Source organism: Oryctolagus cuniculus, chromosome 11, assembly GCF_964237555.1.
Source record: "Oryctolagus cuniculus chromosome 11, mOryCun1.1, whole genome shotgun sequence".
In the NCBI taxonomy this organism is placed as follows: Eukaryota; Metazoa; Chordata; class Mammalia; order Lagomorpha; family Leporidae; genus Oryctolagus; species Oryctolagus cuniculus.
Window position 1 is genome coordinate 71,911,278 of NC_091442.1, and position 27,769 is coordinate 71,939,046.

The window sequence follows — 27,769 nt, forward strand, 5'->3', positions numbered from 1 at the left end:
GTACTGCGTCGCCGTCGCCCCTCCTCCCGCTCTGCCCTCCTCCCGCGCCGGGGCTGAATGGCCTTCAGGGACGGCGTCCGCCTGGAAGGGTTGGCGGCAGCTGCGCGCCTCGAGCCGCTGTGACTCGCCTTCCCTTAGCCGGAAAGCCTCCGCCTGCGCCCGCGCGGGAGGAGCGGGCCCTCTGAGGGCAGCGGCGACCCCGCCGGCCCCAGTCTCTTTCCCTGGCGGCGGCGGCGGCGGCGGCTTCTTCCGGGGGACAATATGTTCAAGAGAATGGCCGAATTTGGGCCTGACTCCGGCGGGAGAGTAAAGGTCAGTGCCGGCCCGCGCCGCCCTGCCGGGGGTGGCGCTCTCTCCCGTGTGTTTCCCCTTCGCGCCTTCTCCCCGGGGATTTGAACCGCGAATTCAAGGCGGAGAGCGAGCCAAAGGCGGAGAGCGAAAAAGCAGTGTCTGTTGGTCCCCAGCTTCGGCGCGTCACCGCCCCCACCCACCCCCACCCCCGCCAGAACACAGACACGACCAGCGGGGGCTTGGGGAGCCCCGACGCTGCTGCCCGCCCAGGTCCCCGGTAGGCGGGTGCCCCGCGGAGGCACCCAGGCGTAGGAAGTTCAGGAAATTGGCCGTGGTTCACGAGACGCCAAGGCGGCCGGCAAGAGACGACTGGATGCGTGCGAGGAACAACACTTGTGCCTGCCCGGCATCTAGGAAGCGGTGGACGGCGGCTGCTCCTGATGCTGAGAACCTGTTCCTACCCCCTCCTGGTTCTTAGCGCAGAAAGGAGATTTTTCTCTAAAAAAGAAATCGACCACTTTAAAAAAAAAACTTCTTTACATTTTAAAGACAAGCACAGTCATCTCCCATGTATTGGTTCACTGCCCCCAATACCCGTAAGGGCCAGGCTGGAGCCAGGGACCTGCAACTCCATCCAGGTCTCGCATGTGGGTGGCAGGGACGCAAGTGCTTGAATCATGGCTTGTGCTGCCCCCAGTGTGTGCCTACTTGTGCACCAATCTAGTTAGTCTGTAGATCTTTTTGAGTCCTCCTTGTCATATTATTTTTTGCATTATCTTAATTATAGTGTGTCTAAAATTATTACATTGTGTTTTTTAAAAAGATTTTTATTTATTTGAATGACAGAGTTACAGAGAGGCAGAGGCAGAGGTCTTCCATCCACTGGTTCACCCCCTTGGTGGCCGCATCGGACGGAGCTGCACTATCTGATGCCAGGAACCAGGAGCCAGGAGCTTTTTCCGTGTCTATCAGGCGGGGGCAGGGGCCCAAGGACTTGGGTCAACTTCTACTGCTTTCCCAGCCTACAGCAGAGAGCTGGATTGGAAGTAGAGTAGCCAGGACTAGAACCCACGCCCTAATGGGATGCTGGCACTACAGGCAGCTTTTTAACCTGCAACCACAGCGCCGGCCCCTAGATGCTGTATAAAAATAAATTATTTGAGTTTTTTATATTCAAGTTGTAACTGGACATGGTCAGTCTAGGTGGGAAAAGTTTAAGAGTGTTAAGTGTGCTTTTGGTTAACTTTTTCATGAAACTGCATACACCTTTACTATAAGACTACGCTTTATATGAATTGCCAGTGCCACATTGTGTTTTAATATCCACACATGGTGGAAATTCTTTAAAAATTTCAAAAAAATACTGATTTGTAATATAGAAGGGGAAAGAGATACCAGAGTTCACTATCTCAGACATAAACATACATTTTGCCCAACCTTCTGGACAAGGTTTGGACTGATAGGAAGCTGCTATCGGACAAAGGGTTAAAACATTAGATTTGGAGGAAAAAGAGAACTTTCTCTAGTTGAAATTGTGTTGGGTTCTAAAAGTTTCTAGGTTTCAGTGCAGAGCAATTTGCGAAGTTAAATTTTGCAGTCCTCAAATGCTTTTTCACCAAAAATAATGACACAAAGTTCAAAGTTAGGGGATTTATTACTCTTCCTCACTGATTACTATGTGCTCTTTTAGGCATCTTTTTCCCATTTAGATAAATTTCTTCCAGGTAGCCTCTGGGTGAGCGTTCTCTTCACTGAACTGCAAGTTCCTAGCAACACCGTAGCAGCTATGGGGTCTGTTACGCACTCACCACATCAGGGTGCTTGTACGCAGTCAGGCCTTGAACCCGCATTCCTATCTGCTCACCATAAAAATGTCAGCAGTAGTAGTTACTATGATTATTTAACTTTTTATTCAAACTGCTTGCCTTTTGAACTAACTTTAGATTTTAATGTTGGATTTCATTGTTAATTATCCAACCACAATTAAGTTTTTCCCTTTTGTTCATTTTCCTTTTGTTTTACTAATTTTGTTGGTTGTTTTCCACAAGGTATATCTTGCTCTTTGTCCATCATATACATTCCTACTGTTGAACAGTTGGTCTTACATTCACGTGGAACTGTCACTGTTTTCATTTAAAAATGTTAAACCCTCCGTCTGACTGTGTCAACACTCAACTTCCTTTATAGTTGTCAAATGTGATGAGAAACATGCATCTGCATTTCAGAGCTGAGCACAAATGGAGCAGACATGCATCAGCCGGTGCTGACCAGGCTGCATTATACAGGCACCACTTTACCGTATTTGCCCTGGCTGAATCTTACTGTAACATTTATTGTGACACCTTTAAATTGATCCAGTTTTCCAAAGCTTCCCTAAGCACTAATATTTTAGAAACTGTGGATTTGAAATTCTAGTTACAGTTACGATCTTTCTCATACTGATTAAAGTAAACACAAAGTAATAAAGTGAAAAATGTTCGCCCTTACTCTATCTAAAATCCTCTCACAAACTGCTTTTGATATTTGCCCCATGCTTTGGGAACACTGCCATAGACTAAGGATATTGTCATCAGGGGATGCCAGTCAAAATTGGTGATTTTTATATCGATGCCCAGGGCTTTTTGTGTTCCCTTTAACAAAACTGTCAAAATGGTTTATGTGGCAATTTAAATAACATTTTCAAAGTGGAAACGTTGTAATTAATCCGATGTTACTATAAAATGATGGTAACTGTCTGATATTCATTTAAAAGAAATCCATGTTATAACAACTCTAGATTGTTAGACTGGGATTCTTTAATAAGCTTTCAGAATTTTCATGCTTTCTATTTAGGTAATGGAAAAACTTATGAAAAAAACTTGATGGTTTTTAAATTATTTTTCTTTTAGGGAGTAACTATTGTTAAACCAATAGTTTATGGTAATGTCGCTCGATATTTTGGAAAGAAAAGAGAAGAAGATGGGCACACACATCAGTGGACGGTGTATGTAAAGCCCTATAGAAATGAGGTAGGCACTCATTTTTCCTATAACTTTTTTTTTGAAGCTACAATTTGTTTTGCTTGAAGATAAATTCTATTTTTGTTTAAATGAAAACATGTCTTTTTTTAAATTTTTATTTAGTAAATGTAATTTTCCAAAGTACAGTTTATGGATTACAATGGCTTTTTCCTCACCAGAACTTCCCTCCCACCCGCACCCATCCCATCTCCTGTTCCCTCTCCCATTCCATTCACGTCAAGATTCATTTTCAATTATCTTTATATACAGAAGATCGATTTAGTATATATTAAGTAAAGATTTCATCAGTTTGCACCCACACAGAAACAAAGTGTAAAATACTGTTTCAGTACTAGTTATAACATTACTTCACATTGAACAACACATTAAGGATAGAGATCCCACATAAGGAGTAAGTACACAGTGACTCCTGTTGTTGACTTAACAATTTGACACTCTTGTTTATGGTGTCAGAAATTTCCCTAGGCTCTAGTCATGAGTTTCCAAGGCTATGGAAGCCTCTTGAGTTCACTGACTTCGATCTTATTTAGACAAGGTCATAGTCAAAGTGGAAGTTCTATCCTCCCTTCAGAGAAAGGTACCTCCTTCTTTGATGGCCCATTCTTTCTACTGGGATCTCACTCGCAGAGACCTTCATTTAGGTTGTGTTTTTTTGTTTTGTTCTGTTTTTTTTTGTTTTGTTTTGTTTTTTGCCATAGTGTCTTGGCTTTCCATGCCTAAAATACTCTCATGGGCTCTTCAGCCAGATCCGAGTGCCTTAAGGGCTGATTCTGAGGCCAGAGTGCTGTTTAGGACATCTGCCATTCTACAAGTCGGCTGTGTATCCCACTTCCCATGTTGGATCGTTCTCTCCCTTTTTGATTCTATCAGTTAGTATTGGAAGACTCTAGTCTAGTTTGTGTGATCCCTTTGACTCTTAGACCTATCAGTGTGATCAGTTGTGAATTGAAATTGATCACTTGGACTAGTGAGATCTCATTGGTACATGCAATCTTGATGGGATTGTATTGGAATCCCCTGGCACATTTCTAACTCCACCATTTGGGGCAAGTCCAATTGAGCATGTCCCAAATTGTACATCTCTTCCAGTCCCAAAGGAACAAATATCATATGTTCTCCCTGATCAGTGACAACTAACCAACCACAAAAAAGGAAACCTGTTGAAGGGAAAGGGACACTATGAGAAAAAGTGACTTGATCAGCCCTTGTCCTGACTGTTGATGTACAATTTAATACTTTATCCCTTTTAGTATTTTTTTTTGTTCTAGTTAATACTATTGGTTGAACTCTGTAATCAACACACATTTATTCTTAGGTGTTGAAATTTAACTGAAAAGTGATCCCTGTTAAAAATAAGAGAGGGAAGATGTCTGTTTCCATCTACTTGAAAGGCAGAGTGACAGAGAGAACTCTTCCATCCACTGGTTCACTCCCAGGATGTGTACAACAGCTAGGGCTGGGCCAGGCCAAAGCTGGGAGCCCAAACACTAGAGCCATCTTCTTCCTTCCAGGATGCGTTAGCAGGAAACTGGATTGGAAGTCGAGTAGCTGGGACTCAGACACTGATGTTGATTGCAAGCTTAGTAGCAGCTTAAAGTGCTGTACCACAACGCCCGCCCGCCCTCCATTTTTTTCCTGGGAAGGAAATGGTTTATTTTGACTTACAGTTAGGAGGTTCACAGTTCAGGAATGGGGACCCCATTACTCTGGTGTCTGATAGAGGCTGGCAGTGGCAGAGTTGGGTGCAGAGGAATAATCATATGGTGATGCAAAAAAGCAGAACTATACTATTCTATTAAAGTAATTTGCTGAGTATAAAATAGGCCCTTTGTAAAAATTTCGCCAAGTAAGTTTGAAAGAATTAAGAGCTGTCATCATCATATAATTGTTAGTAGAAATCAATTTCCCAGAAATGTTTTCTAATTAATATTAAGAAAACAAGAACTAGTAGGATATAAATACAAGCAAAGGCATTCCTTCCAAACATCACATCTTAAGTTAACATAGTCGTGAATCAGATGTTTCAGGAATAGCAGCTGATACTTCAAGTGAGAATGCCAGACATCACACCTCAAAGTAGCAGGGTTGAACCAGATATTTCAGGACTGGCAGCTCATACTTAAAATGACAATGTGGTTATAAGACCATCAGAAATTGTGAAAGATCTGCTCTATGAGTTTAATCTGGTTGCTGTTAATTTTGTTTTGCTGATAAATCTTCAGTGCCTGGAACATAGCCAGTAAGCAGTAGGTATTCAACAGGTAGTTATTGAATGAAGAGCTCCTCTATTTAAAACCTCTCAAAGGGGCAGGCATTTGGCGCAGCACTTAAGGTGTCGTTTGAGACATCTGTATCCTGCATCACAGTGCCTGGGTTCAGATCCTCCCTGTGTTTCCTGCAAATGCATCAGGTGATGACTAAGTAGCTAAGTTGTTGCTGCCCATGTGGAAGACCCAGATGGAGTTCCTAGTTCCTGGCTTTTGTCTGGTGCAGCTCAGAGCCGGCTGTGAAAGGCTTTTGGGGAGTGAAAGAGTAGGTGAAAGAGGTCCCCCTCCCCCAAGTAAATAAAAAATAAAACAAAGCCTTCAAATTACACACAAAAACTTGTACATGAATGTTTATAGCAGTATTATTCATAATAGCCAAAAATGGGGAAAAATAATCTCAACCAATGACTGGATAAATAAAATGTGGCAGAATATTATTAGGCAATAAAAAGAAAGAATGATACATGGTAGCACATGGACGAAACTTGGAAACATTTTGCTACGTGAAAAAAATACAAACGAAAAGTCCACATAGGATATAATTTCATTCATATGAAATATCCAGAATAGGTAAATCCATAGACATGGAAAATAAACTAGTGGTTGCCAATAGGTGGGAGGTGGAGAGAATCAAGAGTGAGTGCTAATAGGTATGGAGTTTCTTCTGGTGTGATAAACTTGTTCCAAAATTGATTGTGGTGGGGTGGCGCTGTGGTGTAGCAGGTAAAGCTGCTGCCTGCAGTGCCTGCATCCCAGATGGGCGCTGGTTCATGTCCAAGATGCTTCACTTCCAATCCAGCTCTCTGCTACGGTCTATGAAAGCAGTGGAGATGGCCCAAGTCCTTGGGCCCCTGCACTGGTGTCAGAGACCGGGAAGAAGTTCCTGGCTCCTTCCTTCTAATCTGCGCAGCTCTGGCCGTTGTATCCAGTTGGGAGTGAACCAGTGGATGGAATACCTTGCTCTCTCTCTGCCTTTCCTTCCCTGTGTAACTCTAACTTTCAAATACATATAATAAATCTTTATTTATTTATTTTTAATTTTTTTATTTTTTTTTTATTTTTGACAGGCAGAGTGCACAGTGAGAGAGAGAGAGAGTAAGGTCTTCCTTTTTGCCATTGGTTCACCCTCCAATGGCCGCCGCGGCCAGTGTGCTGCGGCCAGCGCACCACGCTGATCCAAAGCCAGGAGCCAGGTACTTATCCTGGTCTCCCATGGGGTGCAGGGCCCAAGCACTTGGGCCATCCTCCACTGCATTCCCAGGCCACAGCAGAGAGCTGGCCTGGAAAAGGGGCAACCGGGACAGAATCCGGCGCCCCGACTGGGACTAGAACCCGGTGTGCCAGCGCCACAAGGCGGAGGATTAGCCTATTGAGCCGCGGCGCCAGCCATAAATATAATAAATCTTTAAAAAAAATGATTGTAGTAATGGTTTGTACAACTCTGAATATACTAAAAGCCATTGAATTGTATATTTACATAGGTAAATTGTATGGTGTGTGAATTATATCTCGATAAAGCTGTTTCGTTTGTTTGTTTGTTTTTTGACTGGCAGAGTTAGTGAGAGAGACAGAGAGAAACGTCTTCCTTCCATTGGTTCATTCCCCAAATGGCCACTACGGCTGGCGCACTGCGGCGATCTAAAACCAGGAGCCAGGCACTTCCTCCTGGTCTCCCATGCGGGTGCAGGTGCCCAAGCACCTGGGCCATCCTCCACTACCCTCCTGGGCCACAGCAGAGAGCTGGACTGGAAGAGGAGCAACCGGGACTAGAACTCAGCGCCCATATGGAATGCTCGCGCCGCAGTCGGAGGATTCCCAAGTGAGCCACGACGCTGGCCCCGATAAAGCTGTTATTAAAACAATTTGGAGGCCGGTGCCGCGGCTCACTAGGCTAATCCTCCGCCTTTAGCGCCGGCACACCGGGTTCTAGTCCCGGTCGGGGCGCCGGATTCTGTCCCGGTTGCCCCTCTTCCAGGCCAGCTCTCTGCTGTGGCCAGGGAGTGCAGTGGAGGATGGCCCAAGTGCTTGGACCCTGCACCCCATGGGAGACCAGGAGAAGCACCTGGCTCCTGCCATCGAATCAGTGTGGTGCGCCGGCTGCAGCACGCCAGCCACGGCGGCCATTGGAGGGTGAACCAATGGCAAAGGAAGACCTTTCTCTCTGTCTCTCTCTCTCACTGTCCACTCTGCCTGTCAAAAAAAAAAAAAAAAAAACAATTTGGAGCTGGCATTGCTGCATAGCGAATTGTCATCGTGATAAAATTAGAATTCTCCACCACGTTTTAGAAGGCCTGCCATGGTCTTTCCCTCTCCTACCTCACAGCTTTATCGCTTACCTGTGCCTCATCATTTCTTCCTACTCTACATTCTATTAATATTAAATTACTCTCAAATTAACTAGTCTCAAAGGGACTCTTAAACTCCTTAACTCATTGCTCCCCAAACACACTATATGTCTTTATCCCCAGATGGCTGTAATGGCCAGAGCTAGGCCAAAGAAACCAGGAGCCAGGAGCTTCCTCTGGGTCTCCCACGTGGGTGCAGGGGCCCAAGCACTTGGGCCATCTTCTGCTGCTTTCCTAGGTGCATTAGCAGAGGGCTGGATCAGAAGTGAAACAGCGGGGACCAGGTACCAATATGGGATCCTGGCATTGCAGGTGGTGGCTGTACCTGCTACGCCATAGTGCTGGCCACTGGAATTCCTTTTTAACCACCACATCGGGACCCAACTACAGACCTTGTCCCAGTAGACCTCTTCATACTACATTGGGGGTCGGCACTGTGGCACAGAAGGTTAAGCCTCTGCCTGCAGTGCTGGCATCCATATGGGCACCGGTTCAAGTCCCTACTGCTCCACTTTTGATCCAGCTCCCTGCTTAGGTGCCTGGGAAAGAAGCAGAAGATGGTCCAAGTGCTTGGGCCCCTACACTGACATGGGAAACATAGAAGAAGCTCCTGGCTTTGGGTTGGTCCAGCCCTGGCCATTGCAACCTTTTGGAGAGTGAACCAGTGGATGGGAGATCTTTCTCTCTCATTTCTTCTCTCCATTTCTTTGCCTTTCAAATAAATAAATAAATCTTAAAAAGCAAAAGAAAACAAAAAAACACATATTAGACTGAGTGTCCTCTACTCAGCAGTAAGTGCCTTGTGCCTGTGGACAAGACTCTCTAATTACCATTGTATACTTAGCTGGTATAGCAGTATTGGTGGTCACTTAAAGATTTGTAGAAGTAGTGAAATAGTCCCACAAAAAGTCTTCAAAGGTGCATATGAAAATCTACTTCAGAATAAATCATTATGATGCAAGATTTTTTTTTAAAGATTTATTTTATTTATTTGAAAGGCAGAGCCACAGAAAGAGAGAGATTTTAATTCGTTTTAGGTTGTTTTGAATTATTTGTTCTTTTTAAATATTTATTTATTATTTGAAAGGCAGAGTTACAGAGAAACAGAGAAAGAGAAACCGAGACCGACCTTCCATCTGCTGGTTCACTCCTCAAATGGCTGCAATGGCTGCAGCAGAGCTGATGCGAAGCTAGGAGCTTCTTCTGAGTCTCCCACACAGATACAGAGGCCCATGCACTTGGGCCATCTTTGATTGCCTTCCCAGGCCATGGCAGAGAGCTGGATCAGAAATAGAGCAGCTGGGTTTTGAACTGTACTCATATGAGATGCTGGCACTGTAGGTGGTGGCTTTACCTGCTACGCCACAGAACTGGCCCTAGATTTTTTGTTTTTAGCATTATATAATATAGTATCTATTTGATTTATTAGATTTGCCTTGATTTATGTGATTATTTCTTTAAAAATACTAGAAATGTACTGTTAGTGGAAAAATCAAAATTGATTTACAGTATTGTTTATTGTGGTATCTAAAAGCAGAATATGCAAAACAAGTGAATTAGCATAATTTAGTTCTATGTACTATAAATTATGAGAGAATTCACAACAGGCTTGTTTTAAAAAAAAATTGCCTCCAGTATAATTGTTTTTGTTTTTTATTTTAAGATTTTTATTTGTTTTTTTGACAGAGTTACAGACAGAGAGAGAGACAGAGAGAAAGGTCTTCCTTCCGTTGGTTCACTCCCCAAAGGGCCGCCACGGCCGGAGCTCCGCCAATCCGAAACCAGGAGCTAGGTGCTTCTTCCTGGTCTCCCATGTGGGTGCAGGTGCCCAAGCACTTGGGCCATCCTGCACTGCCTTCCCAGGCCACAACAGAGAGCTGGACTGGAAGAGGAGCAACCGGGACTAGAACCCGGCGCCCATATGGTATGCCAGTGCCGCAGGTGGAGTATTAACCTAATGCGACACTTCGGCAGGCCCTCCCCCCCTTTTTTTTTGAGATTGATTTATTTGGAAGGCAGAATTACAGAGAGGGTATAATTTTTTTCAAGATTTATTTGTTTATTTGAATGACAGAGTTACAGAGAGAGCGAGAGACAGAGATCATCCATTCACTAATTCACTCCCCAAGTGGCCACAACAACCAAGGCTGGATGGGGCTGGAACCAGAAGCTAGGAACTTCTGGGTTTCCTACTTGGGTGCAGAGGCCCAAGCAATTGGACCATTTTTTGCTGCTTTCCAGACACATTAGCAGGGACCTGGATTAGAAATGGAGCAGCCAGGACTTGAACTAGTGCCCATATGGGATGCTAGTGTTATAGGTGGAAGCTTTGCCCTCTAAGCCACAATGCTGGCCCTCGTAATTTGTGCTTTTAAAAAAATGGGGTTGCATGGGGCTGGTGTTGTGGTTCAGTGGGTTAAGCCACAGTTTGTGGTGTTGTCATCCTATATTGGAGTGCCAGTTTCACATCCTGACCTCTGCTTCTGATTCAGCTTTCTACTAATGAGCCTGGGAAGTGAGCAGGAGGTAGCTGTAGTGTTTCACCCCTGGCACCCATGTGAGAGACCTAGCATGTGTGTCACCTAACATGACAGTGAAGCACTAGGTAACTCTCGGGTTAGTCTGAGGGGATCTGCACAGGCTCCGTTTACAATCTTGGCTGCCACAAGTTAGGTCTAGTTGTATCAGGGGTTCTGGAAAGACATGGCAGCAGATTTTTTCCTAATCCCAAACAAGTATTACGTTACTGTGCAATATAGGTGGGCAGATGACTATTGTCAGCTGTTAGTGTGTTATGCAGTGTTGGGAAGCTTGCTGTCCATGGTTTCAGTGGGAGCCACTGAGGTCACCCTCATGCAAGGGCATATTCTTGACCTATAAGGTCTAATTGTTGTGAGGAATTCAGTCCCCAGCTGGGCTTGCTCCAAGTTTTTGCTTCCACATGAGAAAAGAATTCAGGGAGCAGGGCCTAGCATTGTGGTGCAGTGAGTTAAGCCACTGCCTGCAACACCAGCAGCCCATCTGAGCTGGCCTGAGTTCCATCTGCTCCACTTCTGACCCAGTTCCCTGCTAATGCACCAGGCAAACAGTGGAAGATGGCCCAGGTCCTAGGGCCCCTGCTACTCATGTGGGAGTTGAAACTCCTGGCTCCTGGTTTTGACTTGGCCTTGTCCTGACCATTGCAGTCATTTGGGGAGTAAACCTTAGGGTGGATGATCTCTCTCTGCCCCTTTCTTTTTCTCCCTTCTCTCTTTCTCTCTCTCTGTCTCTGTAATTTGGTGTTCCTGGTTCCTGGCTCCTGGACCACCTTTCTCTCTGTCACCCTACTCTTCAAATAAAGAAATGAATGAATCTTTTAAAAAATAAAATGTGTTCCATAAATTTGAGAGAAAGTGTGTTGTGGGTCCACCGTTGCGGTACAGTGGGGTCAAGCCGCCAGCTGCAACTCCAGCATCCCAAACTGATGCTATTTCAAGTCCTGACTGCTCCACTTTTAATCCAGCTCCCTGCTAATGTCCCTGGAAAAGCAGCAAAAGATGGCTCAAATGCTTGAGCACCTGCCACCACTTAGGAGACCTGGATGAAACTCCTGGCTCCTGACTTTGGCCTGGCCCAGCCATAGCTGATGAGGCCACTAGGGAGTGAACCAGCAAATGGTTTTTTTTCTCTGTCTCTCCCTCGCCCTCTATAACTCTTTCAAATGAATAAATAAATCTTTTTTTTTTAAAGTGTGTTTTACAAAATTAGGTGTATATGTTCAATGTATTTCCATCCTACTTTTCATTTGTACATGATAGAATAATTTCTGTTTTAGGATATGTCAGCATATGTGAAGAAAATCCAATTTAAATTGCACGAAAGCTATGGCAATCCTTTAAGAGGTACAGAACAGTTTTTTGACTTGTATATAAAGTTAAAAAGATACAGGAAACTAAATCAGTCATTTACAATTTTAATTTTTTTACTCTTTCCAGTTGTTACGAAACCTCCGTATGAAATTACCGAAACAGGATGGGGTGAATTTGAAATAATCATTAAGATATTTTTTATTGACCCTAATGAAAGACCTGTGAGTAATGTTGTTTTGCAAATGTATATTCCAAGCAAATGTTAAAATGTAACAACCATTAATACATATCTAGTGTTCATTCAGATGTACTTTATGTAATCTTATGGTATGGTGTATTTTGCCATGATTTAAGGTTTTCCATTTTTGGGTGAAGTGCCTTTCAAACCACCCCCCATTGTTTTTTCTCAAGCATGGAAATAAAGAATATAATTGCATTGGAAAGAAACCATGGAAATCAGATGATTACTGCAACAACAAAAAAAGCATTCAAAATTCATTAGTGTCATTTGGCTGTTCATATTACACAAGTTGAGTCCATATGCTCTCTGAAAAGGGAGTATTCAGTTTTTATGATGAAAGTCTTAAGAACAATCTTTTTGCCTTTTCAAACTGCCATCAGTACTAACAGCTTTATTTTTTTATGAGTTCTTATTTATAACCATTGACTTTTTCAGTTGTGATCTCTTGTCAGATTGTTCCTTGATAATGTAAAAAAATCTCCCAAAACATTCACTTTGATCCCTCAGCAACTTTGTGAAGTTGAGGAAATTCTCATTTTAGAGATGAGGATACTGAGGTTCAGGTTAAGTCGTGTGCTCAGAAACACTCAGTTTAAGTAATTGTGGCAGGGTTAGTTTTTGAACCCAGGTGTTTGCTTTCAGACCAAACACCCTTTCAGGTACTTTTTCTTGTGACCAGAACTAAGTTGTCTGTTTCCTTTTTAAAAACAAGTGGGGTCCGAAATAATTTATGGCTGTTTCATTGCACATACGTGTGGCTCGGGGTTAACTCTAGTTTCGGGACTTTGACTTTCATCACTATTGATTTTTGTCTTAGAATCAGCTTGGGCTGGCGCCGTGGCTCACTTGGCTAATCCTCTGCCTTCGGCACCGGAATCCCATACGGGCGCCAGGTTCTAGTCCCGGTTGCTTTTCTTCCAGTCCAGCTCTCTGCTGTGGCCTGGGAAGGCAGTGGAGGATGACCCAAGTGCTTGGGTGCCTGCACCCGCATGGGAGACCAGGAGGAGGCACCTGGCTCCTGGCTCCGGATTGGCACAGCGCCAGCCGCAGCAGCCATATTGGGGGTGAACCAACGGAAGGAAGACCTTTCTCTCTGTCTCTCCCTCTCACTGTCCGTAACTCTACCTGTCAAATAAATAAATAAATATTAAAAAAAAAAAATCAGCTCATTCCTTTATCAGATTACATTTTTTGAAAGTTCTGGTTTTTTTGTTTTTTTTGTTTGTTTGTTTTTTGTGTTTTTTTAGATTTATTTATTTATTTGAAAGTCAGAGTTACACAGAGAGAGGAAGGGCAGAGAGAGAGAGAGAGGTCTTACATCCACTGGTTCACTTCTCATTTGGCTGTAACAGCCAGGAGCTTCTTCTGGGTTTCCCACACGAATGCAGGGGCCCAAGGCCTTGGGCCATCCTCTTCTGCTTTCCCAGGCCACAGCTGAGAACGGAATTGGAAGTGGAACAGCCAGGACTCGAACCAACACCTATATGGGATGCCGGCACTGTAGGCGGTAGCTTTATCTGCTATGCCACAGTACTGGTCCCTAAAAGTTCTAATTTTAAGGAAGCTGTACTTTATGTTATGCTTCCTTAAACTTTTCCAACTCTTCATTACATTAGTTTTCTTTTCTCCTGAGTAAACATCTATAGCTTATTAAATATTTTTCATGTGGTGGGATTTCCATATCCCCTGCTATTCTTACTGTCCTTGTAGACCTCTCACAGACATTCTGTTCTGTTTGGCAATAAATTATGAAATGTGCATTATTTGCAAGATGTTGTTCAAGGGATTGTGAAGGATACAGAAATGAAACATGCCTGACATTAATGAGAATAGTTTGAGGGAGAGAAGAGCACAGAATGCGGATGTTGAGAGAGATGGAGGAGCCCATGATGTTCCTAGACCAGACACTTACTTTCACTTTTGAGATTGTCCTGTTTTCATTTTCCTTTTGAGAATTTGCTCTTTACCTTTGCCTACAAATCTGCCCCATGCCAACACAATTGGAAACATTTTCTGTGAAAGGAGTCTCATATAGCCTGTAACCTCTGAGGGCGAGCTCTCAAAGTCATGTATGGAAAGGTAAAGTAATATCACCTGTTGGACTTCTGCAGTGATTAATCTATTGGGTACATTCCCATAGAAGATCTACATAGGCCTAAATTTTGTTTCCTAAAAAAAGTTACAGCGTTCTTTTGATATAATGAAACAGTTATACTTTTTTAGTAGTTGGCTCTTACAGAAAATATGTCATCTATTAAGGTTTATTTAAAACATAAAGACATAGGTAATTTATCGTTAACTTCTGTTATCCAATAATCTGTTATAGGTTAACCCACTGTAAATTTTCTAAAAGCAAAATGCTAAAATTGGGTTTCATTCTTAGAAATAGGAATTTCTAGTAGAGGCGGTTTCATTGCTCTAAGAATTTTCAAATACTACTCAAAATTAGAAACATGTCTTGAAATTGTTTATTGTCTGTATTTGTATGCCTTTGGAAGTCTAAATAATAAATTTAGGGAAGGACAGTTTTATGACATGATTGTAAAAGAATTTTTTTTAATTAGATGTGCACATGGTTTAAAAGACTTTTTAAAATACTATCTGGGAGGGAGCTTAAAGCAGTAAACATTTATTCACACATTCCTGGAGGTCAGGAATATTCCTGTTCTTTTCAAAGCCTCAAGGAAGAATCTTTTTTTTTTTTTTTTTTTTTTTTTTTTTTTTTTTTTTTTTGCCTCTTCCAGCTCCAGATAGCCTCGGGCATTCCTTGGCTTTTGTTAGCATAACTCTTGTCTCTATGTCAGTTGTCATAGGAGCTTGTCTCTCTCCCTGTCAGTATCTCCATTCCTTAAGGGTCCCAGTCAGACTGGATTAGGGCCTGTCTGATGACCTCCTTTTAACTTCTTAACTACATCTGCAAAGACCCTATTTCCAAGTAAGATGACATCCACAGGTGCTAAGATTTAGGATTTCAACGTATCTTTCTGGGTGATACAGTTAAATATGTGAAATCGTGTTTCCCTGTCTCCTACCTGTTCCCCAGGAAAACTACTTTTTAGCAATTAATGTTTTTCAGTTCTTGTAGAAATTGCTCCCGTGGATCTCATATATTTAAACTGTTAATTTTAGATTTCTCAACTTTAGATAGTATCTTTCAGCTGGTAGTGATGACAGATGATTCCTTCTTTTTTTTAAGATTTATTTATTTGAAAGAGTTACAGAGAGAGAGGTCTTCCATCCGCTGGTTCACTCCCCAGATGGCTGCAATGGCTGCAGTGGCTGGAGCTGCGCCAATCCAAAGCTAGGAGCTTCTTCTGGGTCTCACAAGTGGGTGCAGGGGCCCAAGGACTTGGGCCATCTTGTACTGCTTTCCCAGGCCATAGCAGAGAGCTGGGTTGGAAGAGGAGCAGCTGGGACTAGAACTGGCGCCCATATGGGATGCTGGTGCTTCAAGCCAGGGTGTTAACTCACTGTGCCACAGCACCATTCCCCCCCCCCTTTTCTTTTTTCAGGTTTCTTTTTTTCATTTTGCTGAACTAATTTCTTCAGAAAAGATTATTGAGAAATAAACTTTTGTAAACATTGCTCACTGAAAAGGTCTTTATTTTCCCTTCATACTTGATTTGTTGGGGTGAAAAGTTCTAGATATATGCTTTCTAATCTGTTCGAAGGGGGAAGGGAGGGTCAAAAGGCCCGCACTTGATGACATTCTTCATCTTAGTAACTGCCAACTCCGGAGCTCGTGGGCACTCTGGCTCCCACCAACTGATGCAGTTTTCCTCCTTAAGTTTTCAGGTTGTGGTTTTTCTCTGTTATGCTTTGTCACCATTTCACTGTTGTCTCATCTACTTTCTGTCTGTTCTAGAAAATCGCTAAGCTATCTATTTTAAAGATGGCATATGATTCATGCTTTCTTATTTTTAGATTGTTTGTCTTTATTAGTGTGCTTAGAATTCTGTGAATTTCCCTTCTGCCTCCACATTCTTAATGCACCAACTTGAACCTGGAAAATGTCCTTTAAATAGGATACTTCTGGTTGAATCATGTCCAGGGAAGCCCGACATTTCTACAAATTCAGTTAGATTGTCTTTAAAGGGAGTTGATGATACTTTTCAAAATCAGTTGCAAGAATTTTTGTAATTTTCTGATTTCCTTTACTCCGTATTTTGTGTTTAGAAGAATAGCATTCCCTTATTAATGATTTTACGTAACTTTTTGGAAGATTCTTGAGGCTTCTAAATTATCTTCTGTAACTAAAACATGAACTCTGTTGCCAGCTAGGTTTTATTTCACTGAAATGATTAACATTGTACTGCACAACTTTTCCTTTGATGTGTTACTGCACTTATATTTAAGTATTTGAAGATATGCTCTTGCCAAATGAATTACCACTGACCAGCTTTTTTTTTTTTTTTTTTTACTTTTTATATCATTTATGTAGTAATTTTATAGATCCCCGAAGAGGTTATCTTGCCCTCACTGAACATTTTAGTATTGGACATTTCATTTGAAAATACTAATTCTTTTTTCCCCCACAATAAATTTGTAAACTCTAATCTTCACTGATAACTATCACAATCCAGTATTGATTTTGTAAATAAAAAAATTATGTCTTAGTGATTTCCCAGTTTAATTCCGATTACTGAATATTGTGTTATATTTTCTTACAGTTATCTCTAGATGTTCTTGAACATATCCTTATTTATTTTCTTAAAAACATTCATCAAAATAGAATGGATGGATGGTCGTAACCAGTGGGAAAACAGAAGTGCAGAGAGATTGGATGATTGACCTCAATAAGTTGCAATTGAAATAAGATTCTGAAGCTGATAGGTTTCAATCTCTAATTCAGTTTAGGAAGTGACAATGTCTCACAATGGTGGTACAAGCCATTTCACAGATGTGACTCTTTTTATTTCACAGGTAACCCTATATCATTTATTAAAACTGTTTCAATCAGACACTAATGCAATGCTGGGAAAAAAGACAGTGGTTTCAGAGTTCTATGATGAAATGGTAAGAAGATTTAATAATACTAAGAGTTTTTAAAACAAGTTGGTAATCTTTGAAGTTATTGGACTTTTTTTTAAATTCTGTCACCTTAGATATTTCAAGATCCAACAGCAATGATGCAGCAATTATTAACAACATCTCGTCAGCTAACATTAGGAGCCTATAAGCATGAAACAGAATGTAAGTGCCACATTTTCTTAATTCTGAAAAGCAATATAATCCGTAATATGTGTGAAAGGATTGTATTATTGAGCATTAATCTTTTTTAAATAAGTAAATCTTTTTTTAATGATATAAGTAAATTTTTTAGGAGTTAAAATTGGTGTAGAACTTATAAAAAAAGGATGTTTTAAATTGTGCCAGCATTCAAAATAGTGAAAGATTCTCACATTGTCTGAAACATTGGTGGTCTGTTTTGTTCCCTAATTACATTTAAGTCCAGTTTCTATTAGTCTAGCCTGTTACTTAGTCATTTTCTGTTTACTGGTCTTTGCTAACAAAATTTGTGTGAAGGACCTTGCAGAATATATTTTGTGTACTGTGTACTATGAAAGAATCTGTGTCACGTTTTTACCAATGTCATTTTATAGACAGTTTCAAGTGAATGCTTTAATGATGAAAACCTGAATGCCACATTGAAGGTCATGTAATAGTTTCCCCAAGCTGATGTGTCCTCAGAATCCTCTGTACATCACCAGTGCATCGACTGCCAGTGATTTGTGGTTGACATTTAAGATGACACCTATGTGCCATCCCTAAATTATCTGTGATGTTACTATTCATTCAGTCATTCCTTTGATCTTTAATTCATTCATTTACAATTTATACTGAACACAGGTTTTATGCCAGGCAGTATTATGTGCTGAGGATAGAGCAGTGTCCAACTTAGACATAAAGCTCCACCCTCCTGGGTCTTACATTCTATTCTAATAGGAGACAGACAGGTATTAAATAAATAGAACAGTGAAGTATAAGGTAATGATTGGGTGCTGTGGAAAAAAAATAAAGTAGGTCAGAAGCACCTTTGGTAGGAAATGGTTGGAGCTCTGAAAATTAGGTCAAGGAACGCATTTGGTACCTAGAGAGGCATGGTACTGATCTGAGGTAGAAGCCCTGAGGTGAAAGTGTAGCTGGTATGGCTACGGACCAAGAAAGAGGCTAGTGTAGTGAGAAGAATAGAAAGGAAAGAGGAATGGGAGATGAGACTAGAGAAGTTCACAAGAGATGAAGTCATGTTGGGACTGTGGATAACATTTATTTAGGAGTTTAGATTTTTAAGCTGAATGAGATGTGAAGTCATTTGTGGGTTTTGAGCAGGGGAGAGACATTATCAGACTTAACATTTTTAAAAGATCACATAATAGGTACATGTGTTTGACCACAGGGATTAAAACTCCTCTTGGGACACTTACATTTCATGTCAGGATGTGTGGGGTTTGAGTCCTGGCTCTGCTTCCAGTTCCAGCTTCCTGCTAATGCACACGCTGGGAGACTGCAGGTGATTGTTCAAGTACCTGGGTCCCCGCCATCCACATAGGAGATCTGGAATGAGTTCCAAGGTTCAAGGCATTGAGGTGGCCCAGCCCCAGGTGTTGCATATGTTTCAGGAGTGAACCAGCAGATGAGAGAGGTCTCTGTTTCTTTCTCTCTGTATCTCTGCTTTTCAAATAAGTTTTAAGTCTTTTTTTTTTTTAACAGAATAACCTTCAAATTAATTTCCTCTAAATTGAGACTTCTTTAGGAAATTAAAAATAAACTTTTCCTTTTTTATTTATATAAACAATAAATAGGGAGCAGAAACCTGGAACAAGCTAAAAGAAGTTTTAAAATGTTTTCCCCAAAAATCTCATTGCTGATTAGCCCAGGACTTCTTCTAAATACAGCAGGACCCTTGTAATCCTTGAGTTGCCAAAAAAAAAAAAATCACAAATTTAATAACAAGAATTTGTTTTGTCTACTGTGAATGCTATTCTTTTGACAATTAATTAAAATCAGGTGTGCTTGACTAGATTTAAAACTCAGACATACAGACTCCTGTTATTGCTGAAATGTCCCAGAGGGTTTTTTTTTAAAAAGGTTTGTTTGTGTATTAAAAAGAGTTACAGAAAGAGAGGGAGAGACAGTAAGAGATATCTTCCATCCACTGGTTCACTCTGCAAATAGCCACAGTGGCTGGGGTTGAACCAGGCAGAGGTCAGTAGCCTGGAACTCCATCCAGGTCTTCTACTTTGGTGGCATGGCTTAAGCTGTCTTCCACTGCTTTCTCAGGGTCGTTATCAGGCAGCCAGATCAGAAGTAGAGCAACTGGGACTCCAACTAGTGCTCATACTGGATGCTGGCATTGCAGGCAGCAGCTTAATCCCAACTGTGTCACAATGCCATGCCAGAGGAGTCTTCAGAAAGTTCATAGTAAAAGGGAATTAAAAGTAAGTTCATTTTGTTGTAAAAAGTTTGCACCAGATGCACTTTTTTTTTTTTTAAAGATTTATTTATTTGAAATGCAGAGTTACAGAGAGGCTGAGGCAGAGAGAGAGGTCTTCCATCCACTGGTTCACTCCCCAAATGGCCACAATGGCTGGAGCTGAGCTGATCCAAAGCCAGGAGCTAGGAGCTTCTTCTGGGTCTCCCATGAGGGTGCGGGGACCCAAGGTGTTGGGCCATCTTCTACTGCTTTCCCAGGCCATATCACAGAGCTGGATCAGAAATGGAGCAGCCAGCTGGAGCCGTGGCTCACTTGGCTAATCCTCCGCCTGCGACGCTGGCACCCCAGGTTCTAGTCCTGGTCGGGGTGCTGGATTTTGTCCCGGTTGCTCCTCTTCCAGTCCAGCTCTCTGCTGTGGCCCGGGAAGGCAGTGGAGGATGGCCCAAGTGCTTGGACCCTGCACCTGCGTGGGAGACCAGGAGGAAGCACCTGGCTCCTGGCTTCGGATCAGCACAGTGCACCAGCCGTAGAGACCATTTGGGGGGGTGAACCAATGGAAGGAAGACCTTTCTGTCTGTCTCTTTCATTGCCCATATGGAATGCCAGCACTGCAGGCGCTGGCTTTACCCGCTACGCCACAGCCACCGCGGCCTCCAAATGCACATTTTCCATGAACTTTTTTTAAGACCTCTCATACGCATGGATTTCAAAAGAAATTGGTGATGGGGTGTATGTGGCATTGTGTTGCAGATTAAGTCGCAGTAGCTGGGACAGTTTGTGTTCTGGCTGCTACATTCCCAATCTAGCTCCCTGCTAATGGCCTGGGCAAAGCTGCAGAAGATGGCCCAATTATTTGTGTCCCTGCACTCACTTGGGAGACCCAGATGAAGCTCCTGACTTCAGCCTGGCCCAACCCTGGCTGTTGTGGCCATCTCGGGAGTGAACTAGAGGATGGAAGATCTCCCTGTGTCTGTCTGTCTCTAATCTGATTTTCAAACTAAATGAATAAATCTTTTTTTTTTTTTTTTTTTTTTTTTTTTTGATAGGCAGAGTGGACAGTGAGAGAGAGAGAGACAGGTCTTCCCTTGCCGTTGGTTCACCCTCCAATGGCCGCCGCTGCAGCCGGCGCAGCGCGCTGATCCGATGGCAGGAGCCAGGAGCCAGGTGCTTTTTCCTGGTCTCCCATGGGGTGCAGGGCCCAAGCACCTGGGCCATCCTCCACTGCACTCCCTGGCCATAGCAGAGAGCTGGCCTGGAAGAGGGGCAACCGGGACAGAATCCGGCGCCCCGACCGGGACTAGAACCCGGTGTGCCGGCGCCGCAAGGTGGAGGATTAGCCTATTGAGCCACGGCGCCGGCGAATAAATCTTTTTTTTTTTAATTTTTATTTTATTTATTTATTTATTTTTTTTTTTTTTGACAGGCAGAGTTAGACAGTGAAAGAGAAAGAGACAGAGAGAAAGGTCTTCCTTCCGTTGGTTCACCCCCCAAATGGCTGTTACGGCCGGCACGCTGCGCCGATCTGAAGCCAAGAGCCAGGTGCTTCCTCATGGTCTCCCATGCGGGTATAGGACCCAAGCATCCTCCACTGCCCTCCTGGGCCCCAGCAGAGAGCTGGACTGGAAGAGGAGCAACCAGGACAGAATCCAGCACCCCGACCAGGACTAGAACCTGGGGTACCGGCGCCGCAGGCAGAGGATTAGCCAAGTGAGTCACGGCACCGGCCAAATAAATATTTTAAAAAATGAGTGGTTGGGACCAGGGTCCAGTGCAGAGAGCCCTTCATCCCTGGAAACGGGGCACGGCCGGAAAGGGGGCCACCCTCTTGCCCATCACACACCGCACATTTGTGGGGAACCTGGCACTAAACCATTTGTAGACGACCTTCTTCTGGGTCAGGGTTTCATACGTAGCAGAGCAGCTCCCTCGCTGTGATCTATTGAAAGTCAGCCCTCGACACAAAGGTTTGAAATAGAAGAAAAAATATAAAATAAAAAAAAAATGAAAAAGTAAAATAAAAAATAAAAAAGAAGGAAAAAAATGAGTGTCTGGTGCTGTGGTGTAGCGGGTGAAGCCGCCGCCTGCAGTGCTGGCATCTCATATGGACGCCTGTTCAAGTCCTGGCTGCTCCACTTCTGATCCAGCTTTCTGCTATGGCCTGGGAAAGCAGTAGAAGATGGCCAAAGTCCTTGGGCCCCTGCACCCACGTGGGAGACCAGGAAGAAGCTCCTGGCTCCTGGCTTCAGATCAGCATAGTTGCAGCCAATTAGGAAGTGAAGCAGCAGATGGAAGACCTCTTTCTCTACCTCTCCTTCTCTCTCTGTGTAACTCTGATTTTCAAGTAAATAAATAATTCTTTAAAAGAAAAAAAATTAGCAAGGTCAGGGTTGTGACATAACAGGTAAAGCCACTTCATGTGATACTGGCATGCCATCTTCTATTGCTTTCCCAGGCCATAGCAGAGAACTGGACTGGAAGAGGAGCAGCCGGGTCTAGAACTGGCGCCCATATGGGGTGCTGGCACAGCAGACAGAGCATTAACCTACTGCTCCATGGTGCCGGCCCCATAAAAAAAATTTTTTTAATGTATTGTGAACAAACCAAAGACAGACAAGTTGTGGAAACCTGTTGCACTAATGTCACAAGTAAATTAGTTTTCTTAATATACAAATCAATGGTTCCTATAAATTCAGTAAGAAAGGCCAGTAACCCAATAGAAAAATGAACAAGGGGAAAGCAATTCATAGAAAAGAAGGGAGATATGCCTTAAACATAGAAAAAAATTTTAGTTGGCTTCGGTATAATAAGATAAATGCAATTTAAGACCACTTTGAAATAATCTTTTTACAGATGTTATTTATTTATTGATTAGTTTATTTGAAGCACAGAGAGAGGTGGTCTGTCCTCTGGCTCACTCCCCAGATTCCCACAATGGCCAGGGCTGGCCCAGACCAAAGCCAGGAGCCAGGAACTCCATCCAGGTCTCCCACATCGGTGACAGGGACCCAAGTATTCTGGCATCGCCTCCTGCCTTCCCAGCTGCATTAACAGGAACCTGGCTCAGAAAGGGAGCATCCAGGACTCAAACTAACACTGTGATAGGGAATGCTGGCATCCCAAGCTGCAGCTTAACCCACTGCCCCACAAAGCTGGCCCCTGAAATAATGTTTGTTTTTTGTTTTTGTTTTTTTATCTTTTAGGTTTATTTGTAGGGAAACAAATATATAATACTAGTGGAATTAAAACTTGGTAGACCCTCTAAGAGTTACTTGAGTGGCTGGCATTGTGTCATAGCAGGTTAAGCCCTGGCCTGCAATGCCAGTGTCCCATATGAGTGCCAGTTTGAGAACTGGCTGCTCTACTTCAAATCCTGCTGCTTGCTAGTATGCCAGGGAAAGCAGCAAAGGGCAGCCTGGTTACTTCGGCCCATGCATTCACATGAGATACCTGGAAGAAGCTCCTGGGTGCTGGCTCCTGGCTTTGGCCTGGCCCAGCCCCAGCTCTCGACAGCCATCTGGAGAGTGAACCAGCAGAAGGAAGTTCTCTGCTTCTACCTCCCTCTCTGTAACTCTGCCTTACAAATAAAAATTAATCTTAAAAAAAAGTTACTTGAGGGCCCCGCACCGTGGTTCACTTATCCTCCGCCTGTGGCGCCAGCATTCCATATGGGCGCCGGATTCTGTCCCGGTTGCTCCTCTTCCATTCCAGCTCTCTGCTGTGACCCGGGAAGGCAGTGGAGGATGGCCCAAGTGCTTGGGCCTTGTACCCGCGAGGGAGACCAGGAGGAAGCCTGGCTCCTGGCTTCAGATCAATGCGGTGCACCGGCCGTAGTGGCCATTTGGGGAGTGAACCAATGGAAGGAAGACCTTTCTCTCTGTCTCTGTCTCTCTCTCACTGTCTATAATTCTACCTGTCAAATAAAAAAAGTTACTTGACAAGTACATAAATCCTTTTTTTTTTTTTTTTTTTGACAGGCAGAGTGGATAGTGAGAGAGAGAGACAGAGAGAAAGGTCTTCCTTTGCTGTTGGTTCACCCTCCAATGGCCGCCACAGCTGGCGCACTGTGGCCGGCGCACCGTGCTGATCTGAAGGCAGGAGCCAGGTGCTTCTCCTGGTCTCCCATGGGGTGCAGGGCCCAAGCGCTTGGACCATCCTCCACTGCCTTCCCGGGCCACAGCAGAGAGCTGGACTGGAAGGGGGCAACCGGGAAAGAATCTGGCGCCCCGACCAGGACTAGAATGCCGCTAGGTGGAGGATTAGCCTATTGAGCCGCGGCGCCGGCCTACATAAATCCTTTGACTTAGCAATTCCACTTAGAGAAATTTATCCTATAAATATATTGATTATCCAACAAATATAAAGAAATGACTGTATGCAGCATTGTTTGTAGAAAGAAATGGGAATGATGTTGTGGTATAACAGGTTAAGCCGCTGCCTGTGATGCCACCCTCTTGTGTGGGTGCCAGTTTGTGTCCTGGTTACTCCACTTCCTATCCAGCTCCCTGCTAATTGCTTGGGAAAGCAGTTGAAGGTGGCCCAAATACTTGGGCCTCTGCACACATGTAGGAGACTGGAAGAAGCTCCTGGCTTCAACCTGGCCCGGCCCCATGTGTTGTGGCTATTTAGGGTGTGAACCAGTGGATGGAAGATCTGTCTTTCCCTTTTTCTCTGAAACTCTGCCTTTCAAGTAAATAAATAAATCTTAAAAAATGGAAGTACTCAAGTATATAAAAACTTACCTTTAATTCTACTTTTTATTAAAGATTTATTTATTTAAAAGGCAGAGTTACAGAGAGAGAGAGAGATCTTCCACCCACTGGTTCACACCCCAAATGGCTACAATAGCCAGGGCTGGGCCAGATGGAAGCCAAGAGCCAGGAGCTTCTTCTGAGTCTCCCATGATGGGGGACAGGGGCCCAAGCACTTGGGCCATCTTGTGCTGCTTTCCCAAGGAGCCTGATCGGAAGCAGAGCAGCTGGGACTCAAACTGGCACCAATATGGGAAGCCAGCATTGCAAGCGGCATGTTTACCTGCTACACCGCAATACCAGCCTTTTTTGGCCCCAAAGTAGACTTACCTTTTAATTTTTCCTCGTGAACTTGATATACTCTTATACTTTAAAAATCAGCAGCAGCAATTACCTAAAATGTCCACCAGATGGAAATGTTGGATATATACAGGCATTTTTCTTAATGCTACACTATTCAAGTAACATATTTAAATTGGTATTTTGTAGTAATGACATTTTCTTTAGTGATTTGTTATATAGCCAGCTAGGTTATTTCAGATATCATTTAATGTCCTATCATCATAATAGTTCGATAGGACTTTTTATGTACTTTTTATGTACTAGGCAGCATGTGGATATTTTATATACACATTAATTCATTTAAAATTTTAACAATATTATGAATTGTTTCCCATTATAATTTCTGCTTTATAAACGAGAAAATTATCATAGAGAGGTGAAAAACCTTAAGAGTGACACAGCTAATAAACTGTAAAGCTGGAATTCAAATTCAGGCAGTCAGTGCTGCCTCTTTGAGAAAAAAGATATGGGCTTATTTTGATAGTATAATTTTGATTATATAAGTTCACCTGTACATCAATTTAAGAATACTTTTATAAAGTGAGTTCATCTTACTAGCTGAAGTCTCTTGGGTTTGTATGGTCCCTTTTTTCCAACTATAAACTGTGCCTCCGCAACCAGAGTTTCATTCTTAGCTGTAGAAAACGTCTGAGCTTGTCTGTTGGGAAGTCAGACTTTCTTTCCTACCCCACCCGCCACATTTGATGTTTACGATCTTCTGTTGTCCGTATTTTATCAGGGGAACATTGACTGAAGAAAGTGCTGTTTGTGATTCTGTGACATATTTTAAATGTAAGAAAAATTAAATAATTCAGTAAAAGTATGTTTTCCTTAGTTGCAGAACTTGAAGTGAAAACTAGAGAAAAATTAGAAGCTGCCAAGAAAAAAACAAGCTTTGAAATTGCAGAGCTGAAGGAGAGATTAAAAGCAAGTCGTGAAACTATAAATTGTTTAAAAAATGAAATCAGGAAACTTGAGGAAGATGATCAGACAAAAGACATATAAATGGCTTTGAAAAGAACTTGCTAAAAATAAGGTGGACTTTGATGGAGAAAAGGACTTAATGAAAATGCTGTGATGTTTCTTAGAGGAACTGTATATGTAGTTGTTGACTAGATTCTCGGCAATGGAGTCAAAGTATTTGTACTGCTCAAGCAATCTTTAATGGGAAATACGTGTTCATTGAGGATGAATCCTGCATAGGATTTTACCAACCCATTTTGGGGAAATTCTATGATGTTAAGCACAATTTTTAAAATATTTTTATTTTAGTATATGTGTAGGTTATTGTCCTTTGACAGGTATCAAAATTTCATTACGAAGAATAACTTGTACAAATTTTGTGTGTATTTCTTTAGTAGTTAGAATTAGTGGTAAAATTAGCCTGTGTATTTAATTTCTCAAGTTCTTACCTGCCCCCATGTTACCTGTCTTGTATATGGTGTGCCCAGTACATAGTCAATAAATGTAGTTTACAGATCCTGTTTGTGCCTCTTGATGTGTTTCTTCCTCTTTGAAAACTTTCTGGCATTCCTTCAATACAACGAACATACCTTCGTAGTGCTGTGACCTCACATCTTTTAAGAGGTTTTGCAGAGGTCTGTGTGGTTTGAAATTCCTGCCTGGACCCTCTGGAATGGCACTTACTGTTCCAGGCATCATTCAGCTTCCTCCTGCCTCTATGCTTCATGCCTACCAGGCCCGTACTATTGGGGAAGGCATGGGGATAGATCCTAAACTGGAGGGAAAAGTGCCATTATACTAGGGGAGCCTTGACATGAGAAACCATCCTCCTAGCCGGATTAGACCCCAAGAATATACTGGTTTAGAAGACCAAAGTTGGGGGTCAGCATTGTAGCATAGTGGGTAAAACCGCTGCCTACAATGCTGATGTTTCGTATGAGCACCGGTTCAAGTCCCAGCCACTCCACTTCTGATCCAGTTCCCTGCTAATGGCCTAGGAAAAGCAGCATCTTAACCACTAGGCCAAATACCTGCCCCAAGCAGTTCATTTTTATGGCTAAGTAATATTCAGTCATATAGATATACCACATTTATTTATCCATTGGTTAACGAACATCTGTGTTTTTCTTTTGGGGTGGCAATTATACATATTACTACATATTTCCATTTCTCCTGGGTACCTATCTAGGAGAGGAAATGCTGAGTTATTGGGTAACTAAAGTTTTTGAAGAATTGTCAAACTGTTTTTTTTTTTTCTTGTTTTTGTTTTTTTTTTTTTTTTATTTGACAGGTAGAGTTATAGTGAGAGAGAGAGACAGAGAGAAAGGTCTTCCTTCCTTTGGTTCACTCCCCAAACCGCCGCTACGGCCAGCGCTGTGCTGATCCGAAGTCAGGAGCCAGGTGCTTCTCCTGGTCTCCTATGTGGGTGCAGGGCCTAATCACTTGGGCCACCTTCCACTGCCTTCCCCAGCCACAGCAGAGAGTTGGATTGGAAGAGGAGCAGCCGGGACTAGAACCCAGCGTCCATATGGGATGCCGGCGCCACAGGCAGAGGATTAACCAAGTGAGCCACGGCGCCAGCCCCCAAACTGTTTTCAAAAGTAGTTACGTCATTTGATATTCCTACCAGCAGTGTATGGATATTCCACTATTTCCATATCCTCACCAACTTTTTTGTTAAAACTCATGGCCATCCATCCTAGTAGGTGTGAAGTCTCACTGTGGTTCTGATTTGCATTTTCCTAATGATACTGTAAATCTTCTCATCTTATTGGCCATTTCTATATCTTCTTTGGAGAAATGTCTATTCAAATCTTTTGCCCATATTTAAACTGTTTTGTCTTTTTTTTTTAAGATTTATTTATTTATTTGAAAGGCAGAGTTAGAGAGAGGCAGAGACAAAGGGAGAGGCGGAGAGAGAAGTCTTCAATCCACTGGTTCACTCCCCAAATGGCTGCAACAGCTGGAGCTGGGTAGATCCAATGCCAGGAGCCAGGAAACTTCTGGATCTTACACATGGGTGCAGGTGCAGTTTCTGGGTCCCCTACCCTGTTCCAGCTCATGACTGTAGCTAGCTGCTAATGCAGACTCTGAGACACAGCAATGATGGTTCAAGTAATTGGATTTCTGTCACCCATATGGAAGACCTGGATCAAGTTCCTAGCTCTTAGCTTTAGTCATCAGCCCATCCCAGGACAATTGTGGGCTCTTGTGGGCTCTTAGAGGGGGGACCAGCAAATAAGAACTCTGTCTCTGCTTCTCAAATTTT

At 42.8% G+C, this 27,769-nt stretch overlaps 1 protein-coding gene across 2 annotated transcripts; it reads left to right on the plus strand.

Annotated features, from left to right (window-relative positions):
- YEATS4 (YEATS domain containing 4) lies at positions 1-26,021 on the plus strand. Of its 2 annotated transcripts, XM_008256771.4 has the most exons (7): positions 1-312; positions 3,180-3,299; positions 11,738-11,804; positions 11,898-11,992; positions 16,936-17,028; positions 17,118-17,205; positions 25,373-26,021. In XM_008256771.4, the coding sequence occupies exons 1-7, from the start codon at positions 262-264 to the stop codon at positions 25,540-25,542; spliced, it is 684 nt and encodes a 227-aa protein (XP_008254993.1). In that variant the 5' UTR covers positions 1-261; the 3' UTR covers positions 25,543-26,021. The 2 variants fall into 2 exon arrangements, with proteins under 2 accessions (XP_008254993.1, XP_069908713.1); XM_070052612.1 differs by lacking the exons at positions 11,738-11,804; positions 11,898-11,992.
- Positions 26,022-27,769: the final 1,748 nt, after the last annotated feature.

Coding starts and splice junctions, on each gene's coding strand:
- YEATS4 (XM_008256771.4), top strand. CDS start 262: ATGTTCAAGAGAATGGCCGAATTTGGGCCTGACTCCGGCGGGAGAGTA. Junction 11,805..11,897: donor CTATGGCAATCCTTTAAGAG/GTACAGAACAGT, acceptor TACTCTTTCCAG/TTGTTACGAAACCTCCGTAT. Junction 17,206..25,372: donor CTATAAGCATGAAACAGAAT/GTAAGTGCCACA, acceptor TGTTTTCCTTAG/TTGCAGAACTTGAAGTGAAA.